This window comes from Bubalus bubalis, chromosome 7, assembly GCF_019923935.1.
Source record: "Bubalus bubalis isolate 160015118507 breed Murrah chromosome 7, NDDB_SH_1, whole genome shotgun sequence".
Lineage (NCBI taxonomy): Eukaryota > Metazoa > Chordata > Mammalia > Artiodactyla > Bovidae > Bubalus > Bubalus bubalis.
This window is the reverse complement of record NC_059163.1, coordinates 58,692,648-58,713,704: the sequence shown is the minus strand read 5'-3', so window position 1 is coordinate 58,713,704 and position 21,057 is coordinate 58,692,648. Positions and strand designations below refer to the sequence as shown.

The 21,057-nt window shown below is 38.0% G+C and overlaps 1 protein-coding gene across 1 annotated transcript in view; it reads right to left on the bottom strand.

Annotated features, from left to right (window-relative positions):
* Positions 1 to 262: 262 nt before the first annotated feature.
* Positions 263 to 21,057, bottom strand: part of SMIM14 (small integral membrane protein 14) — a 61,486-nt gene continuing 40,691 nt past the window's right edge. The window contains exons 3-5 of the mRNA XM_006066146.4: positions 13,368 to 13,416; positions 5,680 to 5,822; positions 263 to 3,511 (exon numbers count right to left, since the gene is read on the bottom strand). Of these exons, the coding sequence (XP_006066208.1) occupies positions 3,479 to 3,511; positions 5,680 to 5,822; positions 13,368 to 13,416 (225 nt within the window). The 3' untranslated portion in view covers positions 263 to 3,478. The remainder of the gene's footprint in view (positions 3,512 to 5,679; positions 5,823 to 13,367; positions 13,417 to 21,057) is intronic.

The following is a 21,057-nucleotide window of genomic DNA, read 5'->3' as shown; positions in this document are numbered from 1 at the left end:
ATTCTAGGAAGAAATAACAAAAGAAATGTAATTGCAACCTAATTTCCTAGAGATTCTTAGAATCCTTCTGAATACTGGCCCCAGACTGCTATTACATAAATATTCTTTGTATAACTCAAAGGTCTTCTTGCTTAGGAATGTCTTAGTTAAGGGTAAAAAAAATCTTACCAAAAAAAAACCTGTTTAATAAAGGACTTTAACATTTTACTAGGCAAAAGATGCTCGCTTCTCTTCCCACAAAAACCAAACAGAACACAGTGAGTGTTACTAATGTTTCCTATTTATTCATTAATAAAAAGTGCATAGTACAAGCCCTTTTTCCCAATCCAAGTACTCAGTAAAAGATTACAATAAACCCTGGATGGCACAGACATGATTTGTTTGGCATGATTTAAACATTTAAAAACAGCAGTTAACATTTGGTACATCACATGACCACTTTTGCTTTTAACAAAGTAATCATCAGACACAGTAACAAATACATATGACTTTTCATTTAGAAATGTTATAAAGTTAAGACTAAACCTACTATTGCAACAACAAAAATTTCACCCATTAATTTAAACTCTCTCGATTTCTCCTTCAAGTTGCTGTTTTGTGTCTTAAGCTGAGCTGGTCAAATTTTAGCACATATTCATTGACAGACTTTGATTCAGGGTGTGAGACTTCTGAGGTTCCTTTGAAAATATAAGATATAGATAATTTATAAACACTGTAACATCGCATATCACAAAGACACTAAAAGTAACCTGAATGGCTGTAGTTAATAGTTACTTTAGAAACTCTCTCCAAGTAGTTTAATTAAAATATGACTTGTTGAACATGGGTTAGTGTTTGGATAGATACATCATAAAATCTTTTACTATACACAGTTCTAATGTTTTTTCCATGTGGAAGGCAAAACAAAACACAACATTATTTTGCATAAAATAACATTAAATAACTCTAAAACAAAATAAACTATAATGGCATTTGTGGGCTGTTTAAGAGCCAAAAGTGATTAAAATGTGAAGCTTTTTCCCAGACTATTTAAAAATTATTGTAGCCATAATTTAGGTGAATGTTTACAAGCCAAATAGAGTAAGGGTGTGCTCAATAAAAAGGCCACATGTAGAAGCTTTAGGGATAAAACAGAATAATATAAATTACTAATTAGGTTAAAAGGAATACTTTATGTGCTAACCCATACTATCTTTGTTGGGAGGGCAGAGAAATTGTACAAGCAGAAAAACCAAGACTAAATACTTCACTAAGAACTTTTGTTATTAAATAGAGGTCCATATAGGAAAAGGTTAATATTCTAATGTAATGTCAATTAAGTATATGTGACAGAAATGAAGAACTAGGAATAAGAACCCAGACTTCCAGGTCTCTAGCTAATACTAGATATTGTTTCTAGGTCACAGCCACTTCCTTCAACCAAAGTCAATTCTTCTTTGTGTTTTACAGGGTCTTAGTTCCCTGATCAGGGATTGAACCTGGGCCCTAGGCAGTGAAAGCATGGAGTCCCAATCACTGGACCACCAGGGAATTCCCCAAAGTCAATTCTTAGTTCTTTGTGAACTGCAGATTCAGTGACACATCACTATCTCTTCCAGAGACTAGCTTTCTAGCAGCTTAAACAGCAGACCGTTACAAGATATGTGCTAGCCTTCCAAGTTCAGGGGCGAGGGCAGAAAAAGAAATGATTATAGGGATTCAGCTCCATCTTAGGCCATTCCTGCCGTTTCTGCTTTAAAAGCTATGAAGCTGAGAAGGCTTTTAATGGGCCATATTGAGAGGAAAAACCTTAAATCTATGGTGTTCTTTTACCCAGGATTTGACTTACCTGTGTTATGACACCCCTCGATTAACACAAGTAATTAACAGTAGGTTATTTTATTTCAAGAAAAGTTGAGCACAAAGCCAAGATGCACAGGAGGAATGCAAGCATTCGATATCGGGTTATATAAAGAAATGAAGCCCTTACAGTGTTTATAGCCTAGAACAGAATCATAATAAAGGAGAAAAATACCCTACGAGTGTCACGTAATTGTATCAGAGACTCTATTAAACAGTACAATAATATGGAGAAGTTTATTCAATTCATACAAGTAATTTCTCAGATCTATACAGTGAAAAGCTAAACTGATCTGGGAGGGGGAGCATCCTTACATTGACAGCAAAATATCTTCTAGCCCCCATAAATCATCTGCAATCATTTGTTAGAAAAAAATTCTATAACCACACAGGTCATGCAGACTTTTTATGCCATTTGTATTCATTTTCTTTCAAACTGAACAAGACCAAATGAAACCTTTTACATTTTTATTCATTTCAAAATTTTCCTTATATTAGTGCTCCTCCCCACCCCAATTCATCCTATTACCAAACAAGAATGAGACAGAGATTGAGAAAAAAATACCCTTGATTGTTTCTCATTTTCCTCCTTTTCCCTTGGAGTAAACCAAGAATTCATTAAATATTTTTTAAAGTCAGAAAGATAACAAGACTCTAAAATTTTTCTTCCAAAAAAAAAGAGAGTAAGTAAATAGCATTCAAATGTCAGTAATCAAACAGGCCCCCAAGACAGCTTTAAGATCGTTTCATTTAACAGGGAAGTTTACAACACAAAAGCAGCTTCCTGAGAGGCACCCACTTTAAAAATAAGTTATAGCTTAAATTATTACTGTATAGATTATACCTGGCAAAGGTAGAAAGAATTAAATTTTTTCCTCCTTTCATGAACTGTGTAATAAGGCTAGTGTGCAGAGGCTTACAAATTTCATATAATGGACTGTAAATCATCCACCATATTTAAATCATGTTTATTTAAAGTTTTCTTAATATTAGACATTTTATGGGAATAAAAACTTAGTAAACAGTTATTTCATTTCTTTTCTCTTCTTCTTAGCCACATAAATCATCTGTAGTGGATGATACAGATTTCAGCTGTAATTTGTAAAATATTCCAAAAGTTGTCACAGTCCTAAGAACTAGAGAAAACTGCCATCCACAAATAAACTACCAAGGTAAATATAAATACAGTGTGGTTCTAATCTTCTTTCATACAATCTCAGGTAACCCCAAATACCTTTATAAATACCTTATTAAAAAAACAATTTTTAAACCCATTGAAACTACTTAAAATATTTAAATGTAGAGATCTCAAATTTCCTTCTATCAGGCCAGAAATTAGCACAAAAATTATGATCACAGTTACAAACAGAACAAATGGAATGTTTACGTTCAGGATAACCAAAAAAGCCCCATGTAACTTTTTAATGTAATCATTTACTCAAATATAGGAAAGGTGATGACACAGGAAGCAAAAATAAGCTCGCAAGTGAAATTTCTAGAAGCTCATGAAAACAATACCATCCCATACTGTAGATGCAAAAGAAAAATCAGTTCTAATGGGGTTAAGAGTACTCTGGTCATCTTCGTTCATTTGGTCGTGCAAGGTGTTAAACTATTTTCACTTCCCATATCCACAAAGTTAGTCCACAGGAGGGGCTGGTGGATCTTGTCCCTGACATCAGAGAGAGAGAAATTATGAAATTGACTTCTTAAATTCCCCAGTGCAACCAATCTAACACATACAGTTAAGAACTGAGCAGCGATGGCCCTCAACTTCCCATCCTAAATCATATACTTATTTAGACTTCTATGTTTCTGCACAAGAGAGCACTGTGATTCACCAACATTTGTCTTTCTTTGTAGTATGGAAAAAAAGAAAATTTTGTAACAGTGATATTGATTTAGGTGAAAGTGCTCTCCCTGACAGCTCCAGAGGTGATATTTAAACCAATTAAGGTAGTCTCATCCTTCTTGCTAATAAGGTGACTGAGTACAGTACAATTAAAATGAAGCTAAGGACTTGTATTTCTCTCTACAGAACATCTGTCAGTGAGGAAATAGGTGGCTCCAGCTCCTACTGGTAGCTGCCGTACAGGGACCAGAAAGGGTGCCTACCTTGGAATAAATAATGGTCTGAGGAAGAAACAAGGTCTCTAATGAACTGTTAAAACTTTCTAAACACTGACCCTCCCTCTGGATTTCTTGATATGTACACCAATAAAGCCAATTACTTAAACCAGGTGGAAATGATTTTTGTTACTTGTAATAGAAAGCATCTGAACTGTAAAGGAAAGAGCAGAGCTTTTAGGAATCTTTAGCAAGATTCCACTTATTTATTACTCTGATATGCTATATGAAACCCCAGATGAGGATAATCAATTTTTCTGCTTGGAATTGGTCAATATGTCTTCATGCTTGTTCCTAGAGCTATGGGACTACCATTCCTAGAACTGCTGGTCTACAATGAACTAAGGTTCAGGGGATGGTAATCTTGCATTTCTGTCACTTTTAAATGGCTTCTAATTTAGCTCCAAACATTGAGGATGTCGCTCTTTGATATGAAAGTAACAAAACTGTACATAGAAAGAAAAAAGGCTAGGGAGAAAGTACTTTATCAAGACAATATACAAGCTGTTTTATGCATACACTCCTCCTCTCCAAGAAAACCTAAAAATAAGGCATTTTATATAGGGCTAATGACGGCTTCTTTCTTAACTAAAGTCAGCATGCTACATATCTAAATGTTCCAGTCCCAAAGCACTGACCAATTAACGTTGCTTTCTCCTATATAAGCAACGTTGCTTTCTCCTATATAAGCAACTGGTCTAGTTAAACTTCTTTTTAATATTAGCAACGCAAGATTGGGGGAAAGAAGCAATTATTTTAGGCTGAAGAAGGGAACTAGTGGGATAATTTGGTGGCATCAAGTGAATCCACCATGGAAACAGTTTTAAAGAGATAATTACTCAAATGAAATGAGAAAGAAAAAAAGTATAAATATTGGCTCTGAAAACAATTAAAAAGAATCCTTTAATGGAGGCTCTATTAAAGGTGGTAATCAAAAACTCCCTGTTGGGTCACTATATCATATTTATCATTTAGGTTCTAAAAATTGTTATAATCATGACTATCAAAATTTATCAACATAAATGATTCCTACCACTCCTTTTGCCAGCTCAGCTGACCTATTGTGATGCCGAACTGTCGAATGAATTTGAGAGAAATAGGATGGGAAAGCAGGTTGAGCCAGATGGGCTCCATGTCTCTGCTATATTTGACATCTAGGACAGAAGGGGAGAAAATGGAGAGAGAGAAAGTGAATGAGTGAGAGACAGAGAGTGTGTGTGTGTGTGTGTGCACACACAAGTGTGTGTGTGTGCACGCACGCAAGTGTGTGTGTGTGTGTGTGCATGCGTCCACACAAGTAGGGACATTTGAACTGTAGCTAGTAAGAGTATCTAGGAACCTTGGGACATGAGAGGCAAGGGATCAACTGTGAGGTGGACAGAACTAGAAACTGGAGGACTGAGATCTGAGAACTATCACTGTGGATTATTATGAACTGGACCATTTTTTATGTTTCTTGTGTGAGTAAACATTGAAATTCATCTTAAAATGATGTGGGGGCTACTGGTCTGTACTTCTCTATGTGTAACTCCATGAAAACTAAGCCATTTTGGATTGCAAGACTTACTGGAACTACATAGGAAGAATTTAATTTACTCTATGAGCTAAATCTTCCTTTTGGTAATTTAGATATTTCAGTCAAAACAACTCCACCCCTTTCCCAGACTACACCCATCCCCCCACCCCAAAAGATCTCTAATCCACAACACTTACATTATGAGGACTGGCTGGTTTTCCAGTTAGGTTGGATCCTCTTAGATTAGGAGGTCTCAACAGGAACAAGATCACTGCAATAACCATCCAGGCCATCAAGATCATGGTAATACTGATGCCATAATCACTAGAGGGTCCTGGCACTAAAGACAAACAGAAAATGTATTTGCAACAAAAACTGTTGAATAATTACCATGTTGTTAGTAAATGTAAAAACAAACTCTAATGTTTAAATAACTTCAAAATTGTATTAACATAAAAACTATTAATAATTTTAAGAATTATTAAATATTTACATCTTCAATTTCCCTTTCCTCCTGTGAGAAAATCTAAATGGTAAATGGTATAAAATAGTCATAAGCCAGAGACTATTAAATAAAGATTCTTAATAGTATAGTAGTTCTTAATAATTTGGGGTAATAGAATCCTTTGAGAATTTGATAAAAAAAAGACTCCACTATAAGAATCCACGTATACACATTTAACAATTTTGTATATATTAATAATTGCAACAGATTCATGGCAATTCATAGCTATACTGAGATCTGCAGAACCCAGGTTAAGACCACTTGATATACAGAAAAGCCATGCTAGGGGAGAGGGGATTATGCATTTTAATTACCGAAGCATCCTGAAAAAATAACAGAGCTTAAGGAAAAGGGGACATCTCAGTTGTACATATATGAATTAAAGATCCCTTTAATGACATTTTCAAACAAAGAGATTAATTTGGCCTTTTTTTGGAAAAAGAATTTGGATTCAGATCTAGCTATTTCAAAGTCTATGCATTTATCCAGAGGAAAAAAAAATCAGGTCTGTATAGCTATCAGTCCTTCACGGCAGCCTTATCTTATTTATTTCAGAATAACAAGTACCTGGCTCATGAAACGAGCTTAACAAATTTATAATGTATGAAATGTGTATTAGAGAACTCAAAGTGTCAGAAATGAAAATTCTAGAAGATCAGATTTCTAGAGAAAATAGTATCTATAGGTGGTTACTGTCAATTTTAGTTTTTAAATACCACTCAAATCTGTCTACTTTCCGCTCCATGCCCACACTTGTTCAAGCTACCATCACTTCTTGTCTGGTGTACTGCAGTGTGGCTTCTTAACCAACCTCCTCACACTTACTCTTGACTCCTCTAACTCTATCCTTCAAGTGCTCCAAGAGTGATTTTTTTTAAAAAGCAAAATATTATCTATTATTTTTATTACTAAATAATAGTTAAAAGTTGAGCGGCTACTTTGAACCAGGCATTATCTCTCTTAATCCCTTTTAACAATCTTTTTATTTTTATTCTGGCTGAGCCTGGAGACCTGTGGGATCTTGGTTCCCAGCTTCCCAGACCAGGGATGGAAGCCAGGCCATCAGCAGTGAAAGTGCTGAGTCCTAACTACCGGACCTCCTAGGAATTCCTCAGCAATCTTATTTTATGGCAGGTATATAAAATCTTTCATTTTATAGATGAGGAATCTGGGGAATGGGGGGTTAAATCCCAATGTCATACAGTCGGCATGTGGCAAAGCTGCGGTTTAAATACAGTGGTCCCATTCCAGGGTCTGTGCTCTTAACCTCTTCGCAATGTCATAATCTCTCACCGTATCACATAGAAGACAGGCCCCTGAAAATTATTATTCCTGTGGGTAGTAAAATTGGCAAATACAGATTTTAAAAGGATTTCTGATAAACTTACAACTAGCTGTTAGAGTATATAAAGGTAGTCAAACAAAGAGAACTGTGCTGTCTACATATGATCACTTCATATAGTGCACCACTCAGAAGTAAAATGCTACATTGGTTAGACCTCAAGTGTAAGCCCAATGCCAATTCAGTGTGGAAAATGGGTCCCTTGCTTTTTGATGCTCTTCACAAGTAAAGGACTGTGAAGTTTCAGATAGTTAAACCTCAGATCCCACGTTTACTAATGCCTAGTTCTAGACAAAGCAAACGTGGTAAAATGCTCACTCTCTGTGTGAGACTCCCATGGTGCTAACATGACTCCTAGTCCCCCGGTGCTGTCTCCTGGCTTGGTGCCTACCGCGGCCTCTCCTTTCTGCACGCTGCTGCCGAAGAAGTCTGCTTATAACACTGCTCTTCACACACCTCTGCTGACTAATCCAGCAACTCGCTCTCCACTGTCTACTGCTTCAACTCTGAACGCTTCAGCCTGGCCTTTCCTCACCAGACGTGGCCCTACTCATCAATGTTACCTCTTATGTTTCTCAGAAAAATCATACTCTGCCCTAGTCAACCTCATTCCTTCTTCCTCCTTTATCCAGTGGATCCCTGACTTGCCTGCCCAACAGAATAGCCTGTGACAACATCAGCGTCACCATTTCTAAGGCCCTGCCTCATATCATCTAATTCAGGAGTACCTCCAGGGTGGGGTCAGGAACCAAGAGTATTTTTAAAGCTTTCCAAGTGAATCTGATGCAATAGTTCAATGCTAGTTTGGCTGCCATTCACCAACTTCGCAAACTCTGTCCTTCTGGGGACTCATTATTTTTCCCTGTCTGGCATGATCTCATTTAACTCATTCAACAACATCCTACAACCTGCTCTCATCTGGTGAAAAAAAGCTCCATTTTCTCTGCCCATTCTTTCCTTTCTTCTCTAGACTAGGGTAGCATTTCTAGTTTGAAAGAACCGTTTCCAACCTCTCCTAATTAGTTCATTAACTTTTTAAAAATGAGACTATCTCAAGCTGTTTGACTTTACCACCTCTTAAATAAATCTCTGTGCCTCGATTTTTTTTACCTGTGAAATGGCAATATTACCACCATCTCATAGAATAGTTGTGAAGACAGAAATGATCAGTACATGAAAAGTAGCACAAAAATACCTGGAACACAATAGGTATTTGATAAACATCAGCCATTACTGATCTGTGCTCTAGCTGATATGTCTATTACATAGACATACTCTGCAGGGTTATTAACAAAAAGCTGAAAACAGACCTAAACGTTTGCCAAGAGCATGCAATTAAGAAATTATGGTATGTGGGGGTTGGGGTGAAGCTGTAACACAATGGTGAGGGACGTTCACATGAGACAAGCAACAAGCTATTTCTTGACAGAGGGGGAAAAACAGGTGAAAAACAGTGTGTACTAAGAAAGGGGAGTGGCAAATAATAAATATTTGCCTGTATATGCACAAAGAAATTGTGGAAAGATACCCAGAAGGCCAATAATACCCAGAGACAGGACCTCGATAGATGGGAGAATAGGAGTAGGAAATCATCTTTTCACTATATACTAATTAACTGCTTGAGTTTTGAACCATGTATTTTGGGATTAGAGATACTAGATACCTGAACTAACTTAACTTAGGCTTCTTCATGAAGTCTCAGAACATATAAGCTACTCAAGCTCCCTGGCACTGCATGCAGCCAATACAAACAAGTATCAGGAGCAGCTGTTGTAAAGTCAACAGGGAGAAGTGAAAGAGCCTTTACATGATCTGGCCACTATGGTTTTTACTGTGATAACTTTTTGGCACTAAATATTCTAAACATTAATATAGTACCAAATAATCTGATATTAAAGAAGTACAATCACATGGGGGATATAAAACCTGTTCTCTTCACTGCCTAGGAATTATTTGCCTTAAGAGGATAAACACTTTTTACTCTATGGTCTAGAAAAATGTCACATCATAAAAATGTAAAAGGATTTTGTCCAGTAAAATACAGTGTTGCATTCTACTCAATGGTTAAGCGCCGGGAGCCGGCATATTGCATATTGAGTGCATATTGCATATTGAGTGCAGCACTTTCCACAGCATCATCTTTCAGGATCTGGAATAGCTCAACTAGAATTCTGTCACTGCCGGGAGCCAGCGTGAGGAACTCCGCCCATGGCAAAGGTCATGAGGAAGGGGGCTCGGCATACGCAAAGGCGGGATTGAACCTCAGGAGTCCCCCTAGAAATTCTCGAGCATCTACCCCCAAAACCAGAGCCTGCCTACTTTCTGCTTTGTGCTCTCACCTACACCTCTGACTTTACGGGGGCTGTCCACCACTACCTCTCTCTGAAAAAAGAGTTAGCTTACAGCTCCAGTTAATAATTCCTGGGTGTGACAGTGTTTCAACCTACAAACTCCTTTGGAAATCCTCTAGCCTGCCTGAATCGGTTTTTCCGGCCACATGTGATTGTTCACAGCCTCCCAACTGTGAGAGGCAGGAGATGTTCTAAACTGTCTAAACACAGATTCCTTTGAGTAGTTAAAAGATTGATTAGAAATTGTATTGGTGAAGGGTTTTTCACTTATTGGGCCAATGTTTGCTACTAAGTCTCCAGACTCCTTACCTACTGTGTCCTTGGCAGTGTATTGATTGATATAATGGGTGTATAGAAATGTAAGTAGTAGCCTCAATGTTTGTAACCTTGGACCCTTGAGTTAATTCTTTTCTTGACTGAGCCCACCTCACCTTTGCCCTATAGGAATGCTTTTTTGGAGGCTGGTGCCTGACTTTGGAATAATCACCTTTAGAGAAAGAAAAGTTTCTTAAAATGTTAACAGGCCTCCTGGCCAGAAGATGATGTAATTCACCTGAACTTTTGCATATTGTAAGTTTGAAAGCCTGGCTTCGATTAGGACCAGGAACTGCTGTCCTTGCATGACTCCACCCCTTCCCCCATTATCCTCTATGCACAACTTTAGGTATAAAAACTACTTTGGAAAATAAAGTGCAGGCCTTGTTCACCAAAACTTGGTCTCCCCATATCGCTCTTTCTCTCAAATTCTGGCTGAGTCTCCATCTGGAGCGCGGAACCCGCCATGCTTGCTAATTATGCCTGGGCTTCTAAGATCCGACCGGGGAGGCCTCAGTGTCTCCTCTCCTTCGGGAGAACGGAAGGACGCCTGCGGCCTACATAAGTGGTGCAAACTTCTTGTCTTGAAGTTTTATTGGTCTCCCGCATAAACCAAGCTACTCAGCCTCTTTTCTCCACTGAATTTTCCTACTGAGCTATCCTCATTCTATTACTCTTTATATCTTTGATAAATATTTATAAATAAATAGGTCACCGACGCCGTCCCCGCTTCGAATACCCTGGATCAGCCGGGGCTGGACCCCGGCAGTTAAGTCTTTGGTTACAAGAAAAAGTAAGTATTATAATCAAGTAAGATGTCAAATGGGATAGTTACAGTGACGCTATTAACCTAGTTGGACACAAGGAAAATGAAAACGAGAGAGGATCTAACAGCTGACAGATCCTGAGGGATTATTTCTCTAAACTTATATAGACGGCCAATGATCTAGTCATTCACGCCTATGAAACGGAACCTCCATAAACCCCCTGAATGATGGGGTTCACGGAGCTTCTGGGCCAGGGCACACATGGCGTTAGCTGGGAGGGCGGTGCACCCAAGAAGACAGGGAAGCTCTGCACCCCTTCCCCTGGTACCCTGTCCTACGCATCTCTCCCATTTGGTTGCTGCATCTTTTATAATAAACTGGTAACAGTACTTTAATTATTTTCCTCCATTCTATTAGCCATTCTCACAAGTTACTGAAACAGAAGGGGGGTTGTGGGGACCCCTGATTAATATATATACTTTATATATGAGCATTAGCTCATTGCTGAAGATTTAAAATACACAGAAAAATAATTACATATCACTCAGAGGAAACAACTGCTTAAACCACTTAAAGACATGGCTGTTAGAAAGGATTTCCACCAAATGCTAAAAGGACTGGGGTGCGCGGAGTGGGTGGTGGACGACTGGCCAAGATAACTGAATTAATACTCAAGCCCTAGAGTCTTGCTTTTATGTTTGGATTAAAGAAGTGAAATTTCACCCACAGAAATAAGAGTATATTTGGTTTACAGGTGGGGCTGGCTCAAGGGTCACAAACACCAGAAATACAATAAATTTATTTTTTCCCCCGTAAGAAGTTCAATGAGATTAATTTCAACAAGAAGAACAGGTTTTAGTTTTTCTGCTGAGGCAAAAATCTAAGCTGCTTATCAGAGGGAACACTCTAGGTTAGTGAATGCTGCTGAAGAGGCAACGTAAAGAAACCTGGAGTGGGGGATCGATCACCACCCATCATGCCCCAAACCTAATGGAACATCTGTCTGTTACTTTCTTGCCCAGAGGCGTATGGTTATTGTCCTGTTGCACCAAACGACTACCTTCTGACAAAGCTTCTACTTTGAGCCAGCCACTGTACTAGCTTCTATTGCTCTAAGTTGTTCCATTTACACAATTTGATGGGATGCGCCCAGTTCACACAGTATTAACAGTAATTAATAATGTAGTAATGAGCCTCTTTATAATGATACCTTACTGTGTTTTGCTTTAGCTTCATATACATAATAAAGTAGCACTCAGCTTCAGATATATGAAGTACAAGCAACTAGCCTACTGCTGCTAAGTCACTTCAGTCGTGTCCGACTCTGTGCGACCCCATAGACGGCAGCCCACCAGGCTCCCCCGTCCCTGGGATTCTCCAGGCAAGAACACCGGAGTGGGTTGCCATTTCCTTCTCCAGTGCATGACAGTGAAAAGTGAAAGTAAAGTCGCTCAGTCGTGTCCGACTCTTCGCGACCCAATGGACTGCAGCCTACCAGGCTCCTCCATCCATGGGATTTTCCAGGCAAGAGTACTGGAGTGGGTTGCCTACTAATAAGTGCAATTTGGCAATATGTCAAAAGCCTTAAAATGTACAAAGGATGTTTATTTAAATATTATTTATTATAGCAAAAGTATATTAGTAACCTAAGATTCCAACAGAAGGGAATTATTTGAACACTGGTACATCCTCATAATGAATTATTATTTAGTAAATATTTTTAAGGTAAATACATGTTGATATAGTCACAACATAGTAGTGAAAACCAACATATACAAAGTGATCCCATTTTTGTAAGTATATATGAATTGAATTGTGCCAGGCTTCACCATCCTGTGAATGTCATACTTCCATTCCTATGGTCAAATTATTATGGTACAGGACTGGTTTGGCTACTATTTCCCCTCAAAGTATCCCTCAGGTTATTTCTATCCTGAAAAAAGATGCCTCATATTAGGGCCACCAAGTCCGCCAGCTACATTCACCATGCAGGATCCACCTTCCTACACTGATTCTCACTTTATCATCACCACTGCCTCAAAAGTCATGGAGAAACCTCCCCACTGTCCACACCCTCTTGAGACTACTAATGTCAGAGCCAAGGGAATGATTGCAATGGCTCCCAAAGCTTCCAAACCTTGGCAAAGAACGGCCTCCCCTCCCTGCGTTCACAAACTCTCAAAGTTGCCAATGGATGCAGACAGATGCTAGGGAAAGAGTGAGGGGTTTGTGCTGAAGCCCCGGTGTTCAGTTCAATGAGTCCAAAGTGCCCGGTTCCTCACATATTTGCCCCCCAAAAAAAAGGTCTGCAAGGGTTTACACCAAGTTGTCAACAGTGGTCTTCTTTTATTATTCTGGAACTTTTTCTTTTTTTGTATCTGTGGTTTTATGATTTTATTCAATGAAGCGGTTTTGATTTTGTAGCAGGACTAAAAAACACATTTTTAACTTAAAAAACAAAGCATTTTAAGTAGGAGATACATTACTGAGAGTCATTTCCTTAAGCAGCAAACTCTAAGAATAATTTCTGGCAAATGTTCAGTCGTATTCTGACCTCTAATTGTGCCCCCAACGCCAAGCGTCCTCCTGTCCCATCATTACTTACATTCCTGAAGACATTCTGTGTCTGTGCAGTAGGACTGGGACTGCCTCAACTACAATGAATAAGAAAAAAGGAAATTAGCCACCAGACTTACCAAAATGGATACTACTTATCAGAAAGATCGCGCTTTGTTTTTTAATGAACGCTACCACACTATCTATTGTACCTTCAAAATCAAATATCAGATAAAAACACAGAATACATATAGGGCCTGATCAGTTTTGGTGGGATATTCTTCTCCTCAACATAATACTCAAATATACTGTGATCTGGTGTAATTCACCTACTTAAATTAGGAATTTTAAAAAGTTACCTGTGACAGAAACTCCTATTGCCACATGTTATTAGACTTACCAAAGGAAAAGCCCTTAACCATAGAGGAGAGCTACTGAAGAAAGAGTAAACTTTGTTAACAAGATTTTTTTCTCACTTAAAATTAGAAGCAAAGAGAGAGAAAAATAGGTTCTCTTTATAGAAAAGGCCTTTTGAAAGAAAGGAATTTTTTTTCCTTTTAGCTTACATCTGCATAAATAGTGGTTGGATAAATAAGAAACTAATAAAAATGATACCACAGGGGTTGGGCAGTGGTTGGAGGAATAGAGCAGGTTCTGATGAGATGGGATTTGAAGTTTTCATTGTCTATCTTAACATATAATTTCATTTTGGAACCATATGATTATGAATTTTTTTTTTGATTATGAATTTTAAAAGATAACTGAAAAGAAAAGACCCATCTATAAATAAACAGACATCATCCTTTTATGAATGTTCACCCTATGCTGAGGCCTTTTAGGATGTTTAAAAATGATAATCTCATATATCTTAAAAGAGATGACACAGTAAACAGAATGAGCATGCAACTTTTCAATTCAGCCTCATTACTTTATAATCACACCCTCTCTCCATTAAAGCAGCTTAACATCACTTGCAATTATTGAGGGAAGTCACTCCATGGCAGTCGTGCTTAGCTGGACTCTGAAGAAAGACAGCTCTTGATTTAAAGTCAGGCTCTGCAACTTTCTAGAGTTTCAAGACCTTTGGCAAATTTTTTAACACCTTTAAGCTTTAGTTTCCTCACATGGTAAAATGAGGATACTGCCTATATCTGAATACAGATAAGAATTAAATACACAGCACATATAAATGTAGTGACAACCCAAGAAAGAAGAAACGTTAGGTATTATTATTACCATGCTAGACAAATTATGACCTCATCTAAAACAACAGAATAAATCATATTATAAATTGCTAAGATGATCAGACTTGTTTTTCTGTATACCACTAAAAATAGTTTTATTTGAATTAGAATGGGAAAACAGATCTTAATTATTGTAAAAAAAATATGCTGGATACTTTAAACCTTCCTAAATACGCAAAGAATCAATTCAAAAACCCTTTTATACATTCTACGGCTATTATCAAAAAGACAGTAAATAATGAGTGTTGGTGAGGATGTGGAGAAAAGGAAACCCTTGTACACCATCGGTGGAAATAAAAATTGGTAGCAACCACTATGGAAAACAGTATGGAAGTTCCTCAAAAAGTTAAAAACAGAACTACTATATAAAGCAAGCAGTTCCACTTCTGGGTATTTACCTTAAGAAAACAAAAACACTAACTCAAAAAGATACATGCAACTGCATGTTTTTCTGTAGCATTATTTGCAATATCCAGGATATGGAAATAACCTCTAAGTGTCAACTGATGGATGAATGGATAAAGAAAAAAAACACACACACACAGGAGTATTATTCAGCCATAAAAAAAGAATGAAATCTTGCCACCTGCAACAATATGGATGGACCCCAAGGGCATTATGCTAAGTGAAGTAAGTCAGAAAAAGATAAATACTGTATGATTTCACTCATATGTGGAATCTAAAAACAAAAATCTCATAAATATAGAGAAGAGACTGGTGACAGCCTGAGGCAGGGGGAGAAGGGTGGGGAAAATGGGTGAAGGAGGTCAAAAGGTGCAAATGTCTAGTTAAAAAAAACATCAGTAAGTTATGGGTATGTAATATACAGCATGGTGACTATAGTTAATACTGTAAACAAATTATACATTCTAAAGAAATTGAAAAAAAGACTTCCAGCCCCTTGGGTCACAAATCAGATCTAATGAATCTCCTACTTTGCGTATATTTTGTTTAAGTTTTACTAATTTTTTACCAATAAGTAATATGTATATACAATATGAAATTCAAAAGTATAAAAAGATACTCCATGCACAGTAAATCTCTCACTCTCTCCTAACCTCCAGTTCAGTTCAGTCACTCAGTTGTGTCCGACTCTTTGCGACTCCATGAATCACAGCACGCCAGGCCTCCCTGTCCATCATCAACTCCCGGAGTTCACTCAAACTCATGTCCATCGAGTTGGTGATGCCATCCAGCCATCTCATCCTCTGTTGTCCCCTTCTCCTCCTGCCCCCAATCCCTCCCAGCATCAGAGTCTTTTCCAATGAGTCAGCTCTTCGCATGAGGTGGCCAAATCATTGGAGTTTCAGCTTTAGCATCAGTCCTTTCAAAGAACACCCAGGACTGATCTCCTTTAGAATGGACTGGTTGGATCTCCTTGCAGTCCAAGGGACTCTCAAGAGTCTTCTCCAACATCACAGCTCAAAAGCATCAATTCTTCGGCGCTCAGCTTTCTTCACAGTCCAACTCTCACATCCATACATGACCACTGGAAAAACCATAGCCTTGACTAGATGGACCTTTGTTGGCAAAGTAAGCCTCCACAAACCTCAGGTTTTTTTGTGAATCTGGCTAGAGATGTCCTTACATTTTTATAAGCATATGTATCTTTTCCTATTACTCCTCCTCCACCTCTAAGTAGATTATGTAAAACACAAAGGTTTATTAGGTAAAAAGTGTCACTGGATAGGACAAACACTATCTAATCAATTAAGACATCAAATAAGGAGTAAAAAGAACGTTTGTGGGTTTAATATTTATCAACCACGCAGCATATCCCCAAACCTACAGCTGTGATTGAAATGACCAATGAATGATCAGTTCTTTGTACATTATGTAACTCAAATGCCGGCTCTGGCTTCTGGCTATAGCTCTACTAGAACTGCTGCCCTTGTCCTGAAGTCTAACTTGCTGGCTAACTGGAGCTCAATGACATCTACAAATAACATGATTTTCATGTGAAAAGCCCCCAGATCCATTTCCTCACAGATTTACTTCAATGGAGGGCCGCATCACCAGCTCTAGGCTTCTTTTTCATGCCTGCATCAGTCCCATCCTCCTGCTTCAACGTGGGTCTGCCAGAGAAGATGCTCAGTGTGTTCTTTTTTGATGTTCCAGCGATGATGCAGGTCAGAGTTTCACCCCACACCCTTGCAGTGGTTTTGTAGTCTATAGCAGGTCACCAATCTACAACCTGCAGGCTGGAGGCCTATTTTCATAAATAGTTTACTGAACCATAGCCACACCCCTCTGTTTACATATTATCTGTGGCTGCTTTCACTAAAACAGATGAGTTTAGTAGCTGCCATACAGACTCCAAGCCTAAAATATTTACTATCTAGCCCTTAAATCATTCAACACTACTTATAATGACATCAGGTAAAGCCATTAGGAACCATTGATGAAAGAAAAGAAAAAAGAAACATTTTTGTGTATCTATATACAAATGTTCATTTTAAAATGTGAGATTCTCATTAATTATGTCTAGTTATAATGCAACAATCATTTATATTCACTTATTCATTCAAAATGTTTACTAAATGCTTACTATGTGCCAAGTACAGTTCCAGGTACTGATGATATGATGTGAAAAGGACAAAATTTCTACTCTTAAAGGTCATACAGTCTTGTGGGGAAAATCAGACAACTAAGAAATATAAAAATGTCAAAGAGTCCCAGAGAGAATGAAAATAGGATGGCATACAGTGGCAATCCAGTAGCCACTTTAAATCAGGCACACAGAGGCAGGAACACTTACGGGACTATCCCTACGACAGTAACAGTAAAGATCAAGGACATGAGAATTCAGGAATTCCAGACAGAATAAACAACTAGGAAAGGCCCCTGGATGAAAAGGTACCTGGGAGTTGGTGCTGAGGAACCACGAGGCCACTGTGTCTGGGGCATACAAGCAATACTATTCAGCTGCTGGATTTAGTCAACCTCACGCTCTTTGTACATACACAAGTCAGCACACGTTGCTGTTAATGGCATTAGTCTGACTGCCTCTAACTCTAAGATAAATAACAGATACTGATATGTTTAATCAATGTGGAATAGGAGTACCTTATTATTATCATATTAGAAGTACATTTAAATACAAATATATTTTAATGATATGAATTTATAAATATTACTTTAAATTATAATTTAAATAATTATTTGTATTACAGTATAATACAAGAAACATTACAGAATACTTAGGAATTAATGTGGATTAATTCTCTGCCTAGTACAATTATCATTATGTTTTCTAGTCTTAAATATGCAAGTTTCACATAATCACAATCACCAAGGTTCCTCGTGGCTTAATCGGTAAAGAATCTGCCTGCAGTGCAGGAGACCCAGGTTCAATCCTTGGGTGGGAAAGATCCCCTGGAGAAGGGAATGGCAACCCACTCCAGTATTCTTGCCTGGAGAATCCCAGGGAGAGAGGAGCTTGGCAGGCTACAGTCCATGGGGATGCAAAGAGTTGGACACGATTGAGCAACTAAATCACACATAACTACAACCAGTATAATAACAAATATTTACTAGGAACTTTCATGTGGTAGGGACTATACTAAGAATTTAGATAATCTTCACACTCACTAGAGGAGGCAGGGGCTATTATTCCTTCTTTACAGATGAAGAAATTTGAATTTGGAGGAGGTTAGCTAATCCCAATTCTATTTTACTTTACAATGTACAAAATGTTGTATCATAATTTTTACTAACATATCATTAGACTGAAACATTGCATAACCAGCCACAATTTTGAATGGTTACAAAATATTCCAGTGAATTGATATACAACTGATATACAATTGAACAGAAGCAAATTCAGAGTAAGGTGAAAATGACCATATCTAATTATCTAACAGCCTCTAAGATTAACATAGCCAATGTTTTCCTTTCGGTATCACTACATGGAATAAGCTTCCTTTTGGGACTATGATAAAAACAGCAATGTATAATTTGTCCTGCTATACAAATTTCTAGAAAATTAATTCACTCACATACAATTGACAAATATAGAAATTATGTCAGTTTTATGTGGTAGCTATGTCGATTTAGAACTGATTTTTTTCTAGGTAAGGGAAGCCAGAAAGTGGGAAGTCATATTACAACTCATGCCTTGCAGAAAGAAGCCCTTTCAGCTTTAATAAAAATGTTAAAAAGTGCCTGCACACACACACACACACACACGCACAAGACCAAGAATGAAAAGAAATTATTCACTGAGAGTCTGGCTGACTGAAGCACTACGTCTCCAGTCCGAGCTGCAGTGAGTCTTTGGGACATTCCACTGAGAGCTGGAGTTGGATCCTGCTCTTCTGGCTGGTCTTCCACGGGTTACTGGCTACCTACACTCTACATGTTCACAGGCAGACGATGCTGCAGGCTCTGCATAATGAGGTGCCAAAGTATCATAACCACATTTCTAGTCCTGGACTCACATGTTCTGTCCAAACCAGTGTGTTGGGATATATATTCAGTATGTCAGATTCAAACACTTGTGATGGGTAAAGTATACAGTCTTTAAAGAATTAGAAAAACACATTTAGTACAACAAGAGAATCTCACTGCTTTGATAAAACTCTTTAAACAGAGGTCTAATTTACAGTGCATCTCATTTTCTCTTGACTTATCTGAAGAATACGGTGGGACTACTGATGCTGATTTTGGCCACTCCAAAAGGAAGTCATTTGTGAAAACAAAATAATTAAAAGAAAATCAATAAACAACAAGGTCCTACTATATAGCACAAGGAGCTAAATTCAAAATTCTGTGATAAACCATAATGGAAAGGAATATAAAATACAATGTGTACATATATATATATAATACTGAATCACTGGTATATGACAGAAAGTAACAGAACATTGTAAATTAACTATAATTTTATTTTTTTAAAAAAGGATAATAATATAAGGGAAACAGGCATAGCAGTAACTTCAAATATTTTCTCTATTGCAGTGGAGCGGGGGGAACCACATGCGGACTATTTACAGTCAATGGTTGTTCCCCAGGTAAACCCTTTTGCTAACTAACACTGATCCCAGGATGGCAGGGAAGAACTAAAAGTAGATTTAGATTTCCTCACCTAACCAGAATGGTCATGTAAAGTTCCTTAAACGAATTAGCTTCAAAATCGATGAGACAAAATAGCATTGTTAGAATAAATGTTTTTCTTCATTGGGGAAAAAAGAAGAAAACATAGATTAAAAGAATGTAAGAGTCTTGGCACTGAGATTTCATGTTAGGGAAAATGTAGAACCTAAAATAGTCTCTTAGGATATCTAGGAAGCCTAATATAGAACTTTGGCTGTCAGAGGCTGATGGAAAAAAACATAGATCAAAGAGAAGACTCTAATGGCAAAAAAGCAGATAAATGAAACTTCTATGACTCGATCGACAAGAGTTTGGGTGAACTCCAGGAGTTGGTGATGGACAGGGAGGCCTGGAGTGCTGCAATTCATGGGGTCACAAAGACTGAGCAACTGAACTGAACTGATGAGGAATCTTAGCTTGGAGAACTTCTTTAAAAAAATTACAAGAAAAACAGAAAATCTCTCTTTGGAATTATCAAAAGGTATCTACTATGGATGTTCGTATTCCCTCCAGCCCTCCAAATTCATATACTGAAGTCCGAATGCCCAGTGTGATGGAGTTTGGGGGTGCGGGTCTTTGGGAGGTGATGAGGTTTAGATGAAGTCATGAGCGTGGAGCCACCCTGATGGAATTAGTGTCCTTGTGAGAGGGTGAGAGCAGAGCCCTCAGTCTCTCTGGGCCACATGAGGATACAGCAAGGCGGCTATCTGAAAACCAAGAAAAGAGTCAAATCACCAGATACCAAATCAGGCAGCACCCTGATCTTGGACTTCCCAGTGCCTCCAGAACCATGAGAAGTAACTACTGTTTGAGGCCCCCAGTCTGTGGTGTTGTGCTAGAGCAGCCTGGGGCAACTAACACAGAACCTAAACAAGAACTTATTTGCCATTTTTCTGTGTCTACTCAAGAATCTCATGTGTATTGGAGGTGCTCTTCTTTCCCAGGCACAGGATCTACCTGCAGACTGATAAACAGTGTGATACAGAACAGTGGTTCAAAGAAGAAGCTTCAAAGTCAGAGGTATCTGGGTTCAAATTCTGTGTCTGTTACTTTCCAAAGCAGAGTTTCAAACTACAAAAGAAATAAATACAGTCTGTTATCAACATTAATATCATGGTGAGGATTAAAAGATATAACATATACAAAATCAAATACAAAATGTATATACAAACTCAGGTCATGGCCCATAGTATGCTTTCAGATTATAGCATTATGCAGGAAAGGGCTGCCTGTTTATGTGAGTAAGACTGCTCATAGTTATCACTTTTTTTTTTTAAGTGAAATGCCAAAACCAACAGCAAAAATGTACTTTCAAATCAATGGTTAAACAGTTGGTCAGTGTTCCCTAACCAGACCTCATATAGTTCTCAGTAATAAGGGTGGCTTGAAATAACCTTAGAC